We start from the raw sequence: 15,468 nt of genomic DNA on the forward strand, positions 1-15,468 counted from the left end.
ATGGCGTGTGCTTCATGACAACTGGCTTAACACACAATAACTCACCACCTGGAAAGGGGTGGGGGGTAGTGTGTGTGTGTGTGTGTGTGTGTGTGTGTGTGTGTGTGTGTGTGTGTGTGTNATTTGAGCTCCATACTGTTTCAGAAATAATCCTTGATGTGGTTTAAACAGGATGGCGTTTTATTACAGCAGAATGTAACTTTATCTCCGGTAGAATTCTGATCAGGCATTATCTCCGCCTCCTCTTCTTTCTTTTTTTCAAGCTAAGGACCCAAGATCCGCGTTTCTCTAACAGGGCTGCAAAAGAGGGGTATGAGCAGTATGAGGCATGGCTACAATGGGTGATCCGTTTGGTATTTTGAAAAAAAAACTTCAGACATGTTTTTTATAGGTATGGTCCTACAATATATTTTTCCAATATAGCATGATAGGTCCACTTTAAAACACACACGAGTCCAAACTAACAGACCTAAATCCATAGAAAACTGATAGAATCCATAAGAACAACAACGCGGTCAATGGCCTGGCGCTACGTGCCCATTAATGGTCATAAACACACATTGGTCTGAGCTTACTGCACAGGAATGCTCTTATAAGGACAAGCAGCAGCTGAATGTGTTGACTGTGTGATACAACAGGAAGTACCATGGTTAACTTTTCATCGGCTCACGTAGAAAACGGCTTCACATGAGGACGCTCCAACATTTGTGAGGTGAATCATAATTTATCACAGCGTACATTACAAAAAACTAGCTTGTTTTATGATGTACAAAGATGAAACAGTAATTAATAACCCTTTAAGTGCTGGTGTTAGTGCCAATGCTCTTATAATTGTGTAGGTAATTATTGAGCTCTATTAAGGCATGCATTACGATATAATAAAAAACAAATGGTAAAGCCTATTTTTGTACACTCCTGTTTGATTTACGGCTTTATATTACATTTGAGGTTTAATTCTGTCAAAAAACAAGTGGCACAAACAAAAGGTGACTAAACATTTTGATCTGTGGCGCTTCTGTCGTTCTATATGTGAAGTCTCCCCTGGCAGGTCCTCTAGTCTAAAGGGCAGAAACACCAGAGAGATGAGGGGCTACAGGACACCTGAGCCTGTGTTTACCCTTTACACACACACTCTAATTTATATTGCATGAGAGAAAGAGAGGCAGTGTACATGGATGGTTATAGGATCCCCCATCGGGTACAGTGGGTGAATCCCTCACTAACTCATCGTCACACCCTGCAGGCGCTGACTGACAACACTGCTGCCGTGTAAATAAATGTGTATTATGTAACATCTGAAGTGCCTTATATCTTTGGGATCCTGCACTAGATAAAAGAAAATGCTAAAAGGCTTCACAGGATAAAAAGAAAGTGGGTAATTGCATACACGTTTGATCTTTTTCACCAGAAAAGGGTCGCCGACTTGAATGCAGAGATTAGCATTTTATAAACTGTCACGGTTTCGTGGTATTACATTTTTTATATAAAATTGGATAATGGAGGAATGAGAAAATAACTATAAACATTATTTGTAAAACACAATTTCAAATGATAATTTCTTAACAAATGTTTCTCTGGTGTTCTTCAACACAATTCCTCCCAGGGTCAAGTATTTGAATTGCATGTAACTTTAACATTGACTTGTTATAATAAATAATGTATTTAGGTTATTGATAATTAATATTTACTGAATGTGTGTGACCAACCAGACTGCTTCTGTCTTTACTTTTAACTCCGTCTCACTCACACACATTTCTTTTAACCTCCGTATTAGTGAAGCAAATATACATCATGATAGCCGTCAAGCTTTATACAGCCCAAAAGTCAAATGCATTTTATCAAAGAATACTGCAGACAGCATGATTTTCGAGCTATTTATGACCCACATCAGACACATCATATGGACTGAGCTGCAGACAGTTCTAAGACAAAAGACAACCTTATGACGGCTGCATTTAAAAATGCATACTTTGTTTTCTAAGTTCCAATTTCGCACTATATTGCAATGGCGATTTAGTCAAGAAGGCCAAAATGCAAGGTTATATAATAGTGATGACGAGGATTGTTTGCATCTTCATGCTTCTTACAGCAATACCTTTAGTAAGTGAGAATTAAGACTTTTAAATACCTAATTCTCCACCTGGAAGACTCAGTTTGCACTCTCAGGACTTAATGCAAGAAGGTTAACAGAAAGAATGTGCACTTTAGACAGCAGCATAATGCCAACGCTGATTCTCCTCACTCAGTCAACATTGTTTTCCAAATGTCCCCTCCATTGTACCTCATGCTGTTCTCCTCCCTCAGCAACCTGGGTTAATGAATAGCGATGAGCGAGGCAGTTCGTACAGCCAGCAGCGAGCGGATCAGAAACCTGAACCTGACACGTCCGTCTGCTGGGAACACAATAACAAGCGGCACAGGACACATTCATCCAGTGTTTATTAACAGAGTATTTACAGGCAGGGGGACACAGGGACAGCAGTGTGTCGATGTGTGTGTCGATGTGTGTGTTGATGTGTGTGTCGATGTGTGTGTTGATGTGTGTGTCGATGTGTGTGTCGATGTGTGTGTTGATGTGTGTGTCGATGTGTGTGTTGATGTGTGTGTCGATGTGTGTGTTGATGTGTGTGTCGATGTGTGTGTCGATGTGTGTGTCGATGTGTGTGTCGATGTGTGTGTTGATGTGTGTGTCGATGTGTGTGTTAAGGGTGCAAATCGTTGTAGAGAACATTTGTCACCGCTGCTCTAACTGCTGCCGGGTCCTCAGTATCTGTGGAGGAAAACACAAACGTTAACACAAACACTCACACTTTGTGACAGGATAAACATTAAGGGGACTTTCTCACCGGTTAAAGCTTGTTCTTCTTTGATAGGGAGGCAAACTGGTTAAGAAAACTACGCATTTCTGAGATCGGAGTCCCAAATTAACGAATAAAAGAATGAAAACATTGTGTTTCGTTTGGCTAGAGCCACAGCACTTCAGTTTACTGGTTGAATCAAACTGACACCAGCTTGTTGGTTATCATGCCTTTATGGGATTAACTCATCAAATGTAACTTTGCAATTTGATTTATCAATAAGGAAATACTTTGCCGCGAATTTGGCCTATTCAGAAGGGAAACGAAACACTAACATAGATGAGTGAATACGCTGTTGTGCATCAGAAACGATCATACAGTGGACAGATGAAGGATATCTTCATGTTCCTACTGTCACATCGCTTCACTTCACTGTGCATGTGGCATTCCCTGTTAATGAGGTTGATAAAGCTTGCAAATTAAAGCAATCTGGATCCTTAAGAGTTTTTTTAACGTATATTTGTGAATTTAATCTTGGAAATTCTGTGTCTGAAAATGACCATACATATACTTCAAATAGCCCAAGTATGTCATTGTAAGCTATAGAGAAACTAATGGAAACCAGCTGAACATAGCAGCAAGTGTCTACGTTCAGAAACCTTCCCAGATTGTGATGAAGAACTGATAGACTCCTCATCATCACCCTTTCACTAACTGACTATTTTCAAGGTAAACAAACAGCAGGGAAGAAACTGAGAGCTACTAAGACTGCAAATGATATTAAATGCACTTCAAGCCTCTTTTATCTCGCCTTCGTTGACATTCCTCATTGTTATTCTTCAAAGATGCAAATCCTAATATCCCATCCTCCTGGTTTTATTTTGTAGTAAAATGTCTTCCTCTCATTATTTTGTACCTGGATTGCAACACCACACATTTTCCACCCTGGGTTAGGTAACAAGCCCATGAAATCCGGGTCAACAGAAACACAACAGGCCCAGAGGTTGAATTATTAACAGAGGCAGCAGGAAGCTCGCTAACACCATCACAAGGCTTCACAAAATCAGCTGGAACGTCTTCTCCTACTGATCATGTGATGTGTGTCATCATCGTTTTTTCCACACTACATGGGTTTCCACTCATTTAGCTTTGCTCTTGTGACATGATGCGGTCTGCTAGCTGGTCATCCATGCAGACAAAAAAGACTAATTTGTATGATAATTCAGATTTCAGGAAATGAACAGGAAATAAATAGCCTTTGTGTGCATTCACAATCATTAACCAACGTATGGACTTAGTGTCAGTCAGGAGGATTGTGTTTGGAAAGAAGCCGGACGGCATGAATGCAATTTTCCAGCTTCTGTGTTTAATGCCTCTCTAAGAATACTTCAGTCTTTGGATTTAAGGGTTATGATGAGTGAATTAGATATTTGATCTTTCCCTGTACGTTTGTGTTTAGATGTGTTAAGGAGAATCCAGATAAAACAATGTTGATAAATGATAAGAAAGATTGAAAACTATGGGGAGAAAAAATAATTTTCAGCTCAAACAAAAAGAAATGGCTTGTGTCAGTAAATGAAAGAAATGTAGGATTTATTGAAAATGCTTAAGGACTAACTTATATATACATTTCAAAATACTAGATTTCTTTACGGCAACCATGGCTCTTCTGTTTTTCTTTTATTTGTTTCCTTTTTCTGATTGTAAAAATGTCACACGTTTATTTCACAATACTTGTGTTTGTATACACAAAAACCTAATAAATATTCAAATGAAATAAAGGAAAAGAGAATGTCTGAACCAATATTTTATGGCATTGCATCAATAGTTTTTGAGATATTTCAGATGGATGGAGAGAAAAACAAATGACCGCATCTAAAGATACTTGTAGTACCATAACATCTTCAGTGGACGGGTGGCGCAGTGGTCTGTGCGTTTGATCATCAGATCAAGGGGGCGTTGGGGAGCTCCAGTTCGAAACCCGCTCCCACCGCTACTGCGTCAGGCCGTTGTGTCCTTGGGCAAGACACTTCACCCGAATTTGCTCCTGTGAGTATTGTCCACAGTACATGTATAATATCAATGTGTACTTGTAAAAGCGCCTTGATGACTTTGAGGTGTGAAGATGGCCGGTGTGGCGCAGTGCGCTGTGCAATGATGATCAGATCAAGGGGGTGAAACCCGCTGCGTCTGTAAAGCCATTATGTCCTTGGGCAAGACACTTGAAATTGCTCCTATGGGTATTGTATGACCATTACATGTATGTGTATCTGTAAAGCGCTTTGAGTCATTGATAAAGCTATAAGGATTATTATTATTATCTAAGAGGAATGGATTGAATGCGAGAACATTGGTGAATATTGTTGCTGCGTGAGAGACTTCATGCAAGCAGTACAAATCTGTCATGTTGGGACTGTTTTACTCTTCCCTCCTCATTAGTATTCAGGTCAGGGTCTGAGTATAACTGGATGTCTGACTAATTGACTACAAAGAGCCACAGTTAGTGTGTGTCCAATTTAAAACAACAAGCAGAGGAGCTGTCAGGGTGAGTGTGCTGAAGGATGCTCCAATCAGAGCTGATCATCTTCCTAATGACTGACTCTACTCACCGACTCCCAGCAGCTTCAGACGCTCTTTAAACTCGGGATTGTCCTCCAGCACTCGCAGCATGTTGCTGGACTCCATGCGCTCCAGCTCCACCTTCCAGTAGATGTAGATTTTGTGATTGAAGCTGACGTACACCAGACAGGGGCTGTTCTTCCCCTCCTTACAGGTGTACTGACCTGCAGACAGTCACACAGGAGCCTCTTTACTACACATGAAATAAACATTTGACTCAATATGAAGCAGGCAGGGTGGAAATGTTTCATTAGTTTCTGAACGCTCTGTGAAGTGTCTTCATATTCATCTGTTTAAAACCCACACATTTATATATTATTATAACAATAAGTGGTATTTTTATTCCAATTTGACTTTCTGTTCATATACTTTTTTCCAGGATTCTTTCTTGCACCATTTGCACTTTTGATGTATATATTTTTGTATATTAAATGTTAAAATGTTGAAAAGCCTGGGACTTAAGATTTCCATTGCCAATAACTACACTGTAGCTAGGGTCCGTATGACACATACAACTATCTTTTGATTCCTATAATATCCAAGCAGAGAGCACATTTTGCTGTAAGAGATACCAAATGGGGGTTTCAGGAAGTCACTCACGGGCATATTTTCTGGGAGTTTCCACTGATAAAACCTTTCTGGGCAGAGTTTCAGAGGGCACTGAAAAGCATACATAACACAGATCCACCCTCGGAAATGTCTGCATTTTTTTCAGGCAATGCGTCATCATGAATATGTTTTGGGTATTTTCACATCATTAAGCACTCAAAAGAACCTAGTCTCTTTGTGAACCTCCACAATTCAGGAGTTTTTAAGTCAAATAGTGCAGTAGAAAATGTCTGCAGGTGATACAATGGGGACAGTGAAATGTATGAATAACAATACTAGGTTAGAAATAATTATATAAAACAGAATGTAAAATGTAATCCTGTACCGAGGATAATATATAGATACGGTAAATAACATTTCTCATTTTCTGGGTTAAATATATAAGACCTTACTGGACATATGTTATGCTTGTATATGTATCTCCTGTTAATGTAGTGTTCAAATAATTTCCTGTCAAGTCTTCTCTCTACTTGTATTGCCCATTTTACTCTCCAAATGTAAAATGTTATTAATTGTTTGAAAGAAATCAGTGGGCAGCAGAAGAAATAAAATTGCTTTTGTTCTGAAAAAAAGTAATTAGATAAATAGTTGGAAGCAAAGCTGTGATATAGTGCTACGTGAATCCCAATGAACACATCAGCAACGCCTGGATGCTAATGTGTCTCTGTGGCAGCTTCCAGACAAACACAGAAAACACCATCCAATCTGCTCTGATGTTCACAGAGCAGCAGAGAGGAGAGAGGACGGGAGGGGTTAACTGTTCACACACACACACACACACACACACACACACACACACACACACACACACACACACACACACACACACACACACACACACACACACACACAACTAACTACTGTCTGTGTGTCATATTAGCTCTCTCAATAAACTGTGGCTTGTTCAAACACTGCAGAGATATTTGAAAAGGACAGAGAGAGAAAACAAGACCTGGGTGAAACCAAAGCAAAAGACGCCACCTACTGGTGTCTGATATTACTGCAGAGAAGCTAATTGCTAAATGCAATAATAACAACCCAGATATCTGTTTGAAATGTGGAATATGCAAGGGAGCATGTTTCCATCGAGTTAATAAGATAAACACGTTCTGGGAACATGTCACATTTATAAAAGAAGATGCAATGAACTTTGGAGTCAAAGGTGTCCTTTTTAGGTTGTTATCCAAGATAACATAAGTAACAGAATGTAATGGTATTCTTAACTTAGAGTTTATATGTTTGTAAATTGATAAAGTTATGTTTATAATATATGTTTCTTGAAAATACAAGCCGAATAAGGTTTTCCACTGTACTTATTGAAATGTACGTGCAGTATTCTTGCCTTTTGGTCTTGGTTGCATTAAAGTGCCAGCTTAATGAAATGTAATGTAAAGAAATGGTAAGACCAAAGGGTGTGGTATGCTGTACACACTGTGAATTCACCTGAGATAAATGTTTAATTGGTGATTTTAGGCTGTTTAACATTTGATTATAAAAACAGAAATATGATTAGGTCTCTCACCCGCACAGAAGGCGTTGACGTTCTCGTCGAACTGGAAGCGTACCGCGGTCCGGTTGTGGTCGATGATGTATGTTTGACCGTCCCAGGCACACGCCACCACCTCCTCTCTGCCGTCTCCCTGACAACACACACATCCTCGCCGTGATTATCTAAACAAGAAGAGCCTCTCCAAACTACTTGAAATGCTGATGTTAAATGGTGATTGAACAATCACTATTAAAATGTGATTCATCGTTAAAGAGGAATACAAGTGTTTAACTGCCCTCTCAGAAAGGTTTAAGCCTCTCAGTGGTCACATGTGTGCTAATAGCGATGTCAGAGAATACAACTATACATAACTGCAGCAAGGGGAGGAGTGAAAACAGCATTAATACGATTTTGACTGCTGTTAAAGTCTATTTTAAATCAGAAGTTGAAAATAATTGTATCTTAATTCACACGGACTCACAGTGACGTCGAGTTTCTGCAGAGCGAACAGCTGATGATCCACCTGGACCGACCACAGCAGCTGCTCCGAGCTGTCCATCAGCTTCAGGGTGCCTGGAACATGTTCAAAGAGAGGTAAGTATCTAGCAAAGCACTTTTTATCATTTTGTATGTGCATCTATTATAAATAAAGAATACGTCAAGAAGTATGAAAAGAGTATTTAAATGTACAAACATTTATTTTCAGCCCTGAGAATAAGTTTGTTTTTCTTCAAATACAAAGTGTTGTTTTTGACTTCTTTTAGACATCAAGAGCAAGGTCCATATGTCTCTGACTTTTAAAACTACACATCTATAATTATGGAGCTACATGATTCTTAAAAAAGGACACAGGAGAACTAATTGAACCAAGTCCACTTCTGTTTCCTCTTGTAATGAATCTTCAACCTGAAATGGTTTTATAACTCCCTGGCTGCAGTCGAATAGTCCATTTAGCTTAGGAACCTTCCTAACGGAGTGACATGACCCGGAAGTCCCTCAGTGGCCGCCATGATAAGTGCCGTTAGAATTCTCTAGATCATAGGAAAAGAGGTTCCAAACTTCCTTTATAAACTCCTTTACCTTAGGAACCACTGGACCTCCCTTGACAAAAGGAGAGGGGAAAATGCTGCCCCACAATGCCTTGCGGGCGGCCGCAGCATTTGCCGTCACACAACAGTCGGCCTTTCACGGAAACCGATTATGACCGAGAAATGATATCATGAAAGTTACGGTGCTTATTAAGCATTTTAAAACGTATGTGGTAACTTGCCAAAGTGCTTTGTTTTGAACGTTCATCAGTATTATAATCAAAAAGAGAAATAATTTCTCTTTTTGATTATAATACTGATGAACGTTCAAAACAAAGCACTTTGGCAAGTTACCACATACGTTTTAAAATGCTTAATAAGCACCGTAACTTTNTCGGTCATAATCGGTTTCCGTGAAAGGCCGACTGTTGTGTGACGGCAAATGCTGCGGCCGCCCGCAAGGCATTGTGGGGCAGCATTTTCCCCTCTCCTTTTGTCAAGGGAGGTCCAGTGGTTCCTAAGGTAAAGGAGTTTATAAAGGAAGTTTGGAACCTCTTTTCCTATGATCTAGAGAATTCTAACGGCACTTATCATGGCGGCCACTGAGGGACTTCCGGGTCATGTCACTCCGTTAGGAAGGTCCTAAGCTAAATGGACTATTCGACTGCAGCCAGGGAGTTATAAACCATTTCAGGTTGAAGATTCATTACAAGAGGAAACAGAAGTGGACTTGGGTTCAATTAGTTCTCCTGTGTCCTTTTTTAAGAATCATGTAGCTCCATAATTATAGATGTGTACGTTTTAAAAGTCAGAGACATATGGACCTTGCTCTTGATGTCTAAAAGAAGTACAAAAACAACACTTTGTATTTGAAGAAAAACAAACTTATTCTCAGGGCTGAAAATAAATGTTTGTACATTTAAATACTCTTTTCATACTTCTTGACGTATTNGAGAAATATGAACGTTAGTTTTTACTGAAATGATCAAATAAAGTCAACATTTCACAGTTTTTACTGAGCTGTGTGGGGTTTGTTCAACTTTTAAAAGATGTTTGAATGGTGATATACACAGTGATAGATTTTAAGGACTAACGTTTATAATAAATACATTTCTTTTGATTTTAAGATCTTTTCATAGTTCATACAATCATACGTATTGGGATCATTTGTATTAATGTGGACCGGAGGGAGAGGGTGACGAGCATAAGTTTCACTTTCCTTTTTTATTTCAATTCAAACTTTGGTCATGAAGGATATGTTTCTCTGTTGTCCACGTTCATAAAGCATAAAACAACTGCATCAGAGCACGGTGCATAGTCTCTAGATGAGTCCCTCGTTCTTATTAAACATCCATGTTGTAGTCCGTTGTATAGAAAACTGACTCATCTAGAGACTATGCACCGTGCTCTGATGCAGTTGTTTTATGCTTTNTGTTTGGCTCTATGAAACCTGATGTACTTATATGATTCTGTTTTCTTAAAGGTTGTATCTTCCTGGTCGAATGCACTTATTGTAAGTCGCTTTGGATAAAAGCGTCAGCTAAATGCAATGTAATAATGTAATGTAATGTAATGTGTCCATGCAGCTTTTGATATTGATTTTGTCTCCTTGATGAAACACCTGAAACACATGGTTTAAACAGGACCTAAACCCCTATTAAAATAACTTTAATGTACCAGTATAACAAATGTGCGTTCTGTCTCCATGCACTGCAGCTGAACGAGCTGGTTGTAGGAGACACCAACGGGAAGCTGTTTGTGTACAAGAACGATGACTCCAAACCCTGGGTCACAAGAAGCTGTGTGGGCATGGTCAGTACAGAAACCAGAGAACGTTTATGGTTTAATAAAGTGTATTTCTTTCTCTCATAAAAATGTGTCTTATTTTGCCAGCTGACCTGCGTTGCAGTTGGAGATGTGTGCAACAAAGGAAGGGTAAGTTATAAAGTGATACATGATCAGCAGCAGATTGTTGTGAATATGTTGTGGGTTATGTTCCTAACATTGTGCTCTCCTCTCTATTTGTCAGAACTTTGTGGTGGCCGTTGGTGCGGAGGGCTGGTTCCACCTATTCGACCTGACAGCTGCCTCTGCTAGTAAATCAGATTCATCCAGTCAGCATGAATTCATGTCCCCCGATGACCAGAAGCCCCTCTTCACCCAACATATTCCCGCCAACACTAAAGTCATCCTCATAAGCGATATTGGTGAATAACTCTCTTATATGTTATTTGTTAAGTGTGTGTTGCTCTGTGAGTCTGGCTACAGATTGTGTCTTTGTTGTAGATGGAGATGGCCGCAATGAGCTGGTGGTGGGATACACAGACCGGGTGGTGAGAGCGTTCCGCTGGGAGGAGCCGACTGAGGGCTCAGAGACGGGAACCGGTCAGCTGGTTCTGCTAAAGAAATGGCTTCTGGAGGGGCAGGTACACTGCATCTCATTATTATCTCAACATATGGTGACTGAAAATGTAAGGTGCAAACCTTAAAACGGCGTAATGTAGTTTTTTAATAGAACAAACAGAACATATGGTACAGTCGGAGAACTTATCAGACAAACATTTTTGCTGTATACTAAATGGATAAAGGGCTGGTAGTTAACACAACAGTATTTATCAAATGTCAGTCGACTCATAAGGACAGTGTGATTGTGTCATGCCTTCATTCAACATATTTATAACGTCTAAATAAAAAAATGTCAAAGCAATCAAAAACTAACCAAATGTGTATTTTTTTTCCATTTAGTATTTTAAACATGAGAAGATGTTGGACTTATGTTACAGTGGAACACATTTTGGATGCATGTATCCTAAATGAATTAAAAGCATTTGGATTGTGTATTAACCTTCAATGATCTAATCAATAGAAGACATCACCCTGGGCTTTTCTAACTTGTTTTGGACATTATTTAACTTTTTTATCCTGTAGTATTATTATCTTACCATTCATTCCATCAAAGATACATTCAGTGGTTATTGTACTGTCTGTGGTGCAGGTGGACAGTCTGTCGGTGAACCCCGGTCCGGAGGGTCTGCCGGAGCTGATGGTGTCTCAGCCCGGCTGCGGGTACGCCATTCTGCTGTGTTCCTGGACCCAGCAGGACTCCTGTAGCTCGGGGGAGGAGGCCCCCCCCACCCCCGGGAGGTAGACACTGTTCAGACAAAAGCTAGAGAGGTGTAGACGTGAGAAACTGATATTAAACATGCTTTAATTCCGTTTGCTCACAGTGAGGGACCCTCCAGAGATGTTGTTCTCCATCTGTCCACCGGGCGGATACACAACAAGAATGTCTCCACGCACCTGATCGGCAGCATCAGTAAAGGTACTGAACAGTACTGCCAGTTAGTCATCTATATGTTCCTTTACTATAAACAACACTTAATATAAATCAATTAAAGAGTGGCAACCATAATCTTATTATACATTTCTTTCTTTGTTTTTCATCAGGTTCAAAAGAGGAGTCGTCTAAATGTGGGCTGTTTGCTCTCTGTACGTTAGATGGTAAGTCATTCATTTAAAAAAATGGCTCTTTTTGGCTGTAAGATGAATATATTTGTCATGTTTCCTTACTTGGCTACTTCAGTTCAAATGAACTCTGGTAAATTTGACTAAAGAGTTGATTTAGTTTTGTCATTTGTTTGTCACACGGGTGAATATGAATAATAAAGCTACAATGATAAGTTGACTTATTGATTAGTACATCCACTAAAAAACTATCTTCAACTATTAATGATAATGAATAACTTTAGGTTTTTGTAAGTGACTAAACAGAAATGAAAAATCATCACCATGGACTTTGAGTAACTGGAATAGACATTGTTTACTATTTTCAGACATTTTATTATCCATATAATTAATCCAATAACATAGAAAACCTACAGATTAACCATTTATGGAAACAAAATGACTTGAAGCCCTTAAAACAGACACATGCCCACTCATCAGCTCCATAATTGGCCATTAGTCTACATATTTGTTTTCCTCGCTTCACATGGGGCTGATTCTGCAGGATAGCAGGCATGAAAACTGTCCAATCAATGAGTCACTCTTAAATATGTATGACTTCAAAATATACAATATATATTTCCGCCTTTTTATAATCTACATATGAAAGAACCTTAATCTAAAAAGGTTGCTTAGCAAAATGTACTTTCTGACTCTATGGGAGCTATTTGTCTGTGCGCCTCTTGCTGTATTTGCAGTAGTAGTGATGCTATTTGTGGTAACCCCCCCCCCCCTGCAAACACCAGTGTCTGTCAGTGTAGATCCTCCAGCTGGAGACTGCATCAATATTTAAAGCAGAGGATCCACTGGGTTATCATCACTTCAGACTTTGGCTGTCAATATAATACTCTCACAAGTCCATCTCACTGACAGCATGACGAGCCATCGCAGAAGAGGGGTTGCGGTCGGATAGTCCAAAAATCAGCTCCTATCATCTAACCCTATCGTCTATTCCTTGACCTCTGAGTGAAACGTTAAGGGATAGTGGATAGGAGAATTAAAAAGGACTTAGGAGAAGAGACTGAGGTACTTTAGAGAATCCGACTGCACTTTCACTATCCGACGTGTTTATGATGCGCCAGCGGACATATGGACCTTGCTCTTGATGTCTAAAAGAAGTCAAAAACAACACTTTGTATTTGAAGAAAAACAAACTTATTCTCAGGGCTGAAAATAAATGTTTGTACATTTAAANCATATTCAGGTGCATTCACCGAAAAGGTCAATATGCAGACTACACCTCATGTTTTTTAAAAGAGTGTGGGTTAAGTACTAGCACTATTAATGTACATCAGCACATACAAATAAAATGGAGGGCTGTTTTTCCACCACTATTCCATATTGGTTAAGTGGTTAATATTTTGGTTACAAAACATTCAAAGAATTGAGAAACAACTTAATCAAAGTTTCATATAGCCAAAGATAATGTCTCACAATTGCCTTTTTGTCAGAACAGCTGTGAAAATGGTTGTTAAAAGTGTTATAACAAGAATGTCAAGACAAGAAAAAGAGACACATTTGTTACAAACAGAATATTGGTCCAATTAGGAGGCCTTCAAGTACTTATATTTCAACATTTAAAAATAAAAAAGTAAGCTTCTAAAGATAAAACATCTTGATAGCCTACCCTACTCTATGCAGAGAAAAAACCAACAGTGCATTTAAAGTATTGCAGTATCACAGCTTTACACCAAAGCAAATGATTTTTGCATTTAAGCATCGTTGTCCAAGTTCGTTTGTTTACGTTGCTCGATACCCACAAGTAAACACGCTTAATTTCAGCTCTGGGTGTTACAGTGATCATTATAATTCACAAGCAATAAACAGATTCATCTTAAATAAAAAAAAGTCATATTACTTACCGAGTCGTTGTCTGCATCTCCCAGACATATAGCATGAGGAAACAGAGTCCCTGAAAAGTCCAAGCTGACACGTTGGACGTAGTTTACAGATCGCATATCTTCTAATGAAAACTGTATTTAAACATGTGGACAGCTGCTGTTTACATTACAGTTAGAAAAGGCAAAAATTGTTCCTGAGTCTCAAAGCTAGCTCAGCTAACTTTAGCTCATATGTTAAGGGGCTAAAATTAACTCTTGCTTCCTATAAAGAACGATATATAACACCGCATTTGTACCTAAATGCTTCCTTTAATATATTTGTTGAATTGGTGCTAAGCATGGATGTTTAATAGTTGTATAGTGGCTCGCTACTTTCTCGTAAACAAAATCATGTGACCTCAGAAAGTACGGCAGCCCAGGAGAGACCAACTGTCTCTTTCGCAAAAATGTGCCCGGTTATTCTCACAAAAACGTGTTCTTTATTACACTCTATGTGGATGATAGACACATTAAAAAAATATCCATGCCATGGCTAACACTTCGAATTTTGTCATGTGGATTCTTAATTCCCAACAAATGCAGAGTTGTTCTTTTGCAAAAACAGATTTGGATTATTTTCCAAAACCATGTTCATAATTTTTGTCCAGTGCAGGAATTGATGAAACTTTTAATTTTTTTTGTTTTTTCATTTATGTATCATATTTCTACTATAACTTTGTTTGGAAGTACAGTTTTGCAAACTTGGGGGAAAGTTGTATTTTACTCCCAGTGTAGAGCCACTGTTGTCCTCTAGAGGGAGACATTCAATCACAACTTAATTGTCAGGCAGAAAACAGCTCATTTTAACATCAGAGATGAGGCAGGGGTCCACTATGAATTGGTATAATGTTGGTTCTTTGGGAAACACCTGGACATTGACCTCCACCATTTATCTCTTCACACTTATTCTTGTTATAGGTGATAAACACAAAGTGTACCTGTGCCCTTATATGAATGGTGGGAAAAATGAATAGCTGATCACAAAAAAAGTGAATTGTTACTTTCAGTAAAACTTATTTTAGATGATAGACCTATAAACATACAATTCGTCATAAAACAATTGTAATTCTGAAATGTATACTCAAAGATCTAATATTCGTATACAAAAGTACTATAATTACAATTTACCGTAACAAAAGTTTTTAATAGCCTTTGTATAATAGTTCAAACATTGCATTTATTATGTTAGATAACAAGAGTAACTGCCTTAACATAATGCTAAATATTCTCTTAACAAAATCCATAACTAATGGTGCACCTGCAGAAAGAAACAAAACTATTTTTAATGACAAATCAATTGAAGATTATTCCTCACATCACACACAAATGGATGATATGGGTACTTATGAGTTTTTGTTTTATTGTCTCCACACAGAGAACTCCCTAAAGAAAAGAGAAGAATACAGAAAGTGGTTAAAGGAGAACTCACGCGCCCAGATGTCGTATTAATTATTACACTCAGCTATGACTGGAAAGCCCCTCAAGAAGTTGAAGAAGAACAGAGAGGAGGGGGGGGAGAGAGAGAGAGATAGAGAGAGAGA

General features: G+C 38.8%; 2 protein-coding genes across 2 annotated transcripts; one reads left to right on the forward strand and one right to left on the reverse strand.

The window, feature by feature from the left end:
- Positions 1-2,638: 2,638 nt before the first annotated feature.
- Positions 2,639-8,103, reverse strand: LOC104945767 (integrin-alpha FG-GAP repeat-containing protein 2-like). The gene is made up of 4 exons (XM_010771487.1): positions 7,997-8,103; positions 7,549-7,666; positions 5,408-5,581; positions 2,639-2,770 (listed from the first exon to the last, which is right to left on the reverse strand). Exons 1-4 carry the CDS (start codon positions 8,072-8,074, stop codon positions 2,703-2,705), a joined length of 438 nt encoding a protein of 145 aa, XP_010769789.1. The 5' UTR covers positions 8,075-8,103; the 3' UTR covers positions 2,639-2,702.
- Positions 8,104-10,195: 2,092 nt separating this feature from the next.
- On the forward strand, positions 10,196-12,076 carry itfg2 (integrin alpha FG-GAP repeat containing 2). Its single transcript, XM_010771498.1, has 7 exons — positions 10,196-10,355; positions 10,437-10,478; positions 10,573-10,750; positions 10,830-10,969; positions 11,539-11,687; positions 11,771-11,865; positions 11,991-12,076. Exons 1-7 carry the CDS (start codon positions 10,215-10,217, stop codon positions 12,059-12,061), a joined length of 816 nt encoding a protein of 271 aa, XP_010769800.1. The 5' UTR covers positions 10,196-10,214; the 3' UTR covers positions 12,062-12,076.
- The last annotated feature ends 3,392 nt before the right edge of the window (positions 12,077-15,468 follow it).

Source organism: Notothenia coriiceps, unplaced genomic scaffold, assembly GCF_000735185.1.
Source record: "Notothenia coriiceps isolate Sejong01 unplaced genomic scaffold, NC01 NC01_scaffold00000339, whole genome shotgun sequence".
In the NCBI taxonomy this organism is placed as follows: domain Eukaryota; kingdom Metazoa; phylum Chordata; class Actinopteri; order Perciformes; family Nototheniidae; genus Notothenia; species Notothenia coriiceps.

Bases quoted from the DNA above. Each gene is read 5' to 3' on its own strand.
- LOC104945767 (XM_010771487.1), bottom strand. From the start codon at position 8,074: ATGGACAGCTCGGAGCAGCTGCTGTGGTCGGTCCAGGTGGATCATCAG. The intron at 5,582-7,548 runs GTGAGAGACCTA...GACTGTCTGCAG, and splicing joins CGTCAACGCCTTCTGTGCGG to GTCAGTACACCTGTAAGGAG. The intron at 2,771-5,407 runs GTGAGTAGAGTC...TTTCCTCCACAG, and splicing joins TCTGAAGCTGCTGGGAGTCG to ATACTGAGGACCCGGCAGCA.
- itfg2 (XM_010771498.1), top strand. From the start codon at position 10,215: ATGTACCAGTATAACAAATGTGCGTTCTGTCTCCATGCACTGCAGCTG. The intron at 10,479-10,572 runs GTAAGTTATAAA...TCTATTTGTCAG, and splicing joins ATGTGTGCAACAAAGGAAGG to AACTTTGTGGTGGCCGTTGG. The intron at 11,866-11,990 runs GTACTGAACAGT...GTTTTTCATCAG, and splicing joins GATCGGCAGCATCAGTAAAG to GTTCAAAAGAGGAGTCGTCT.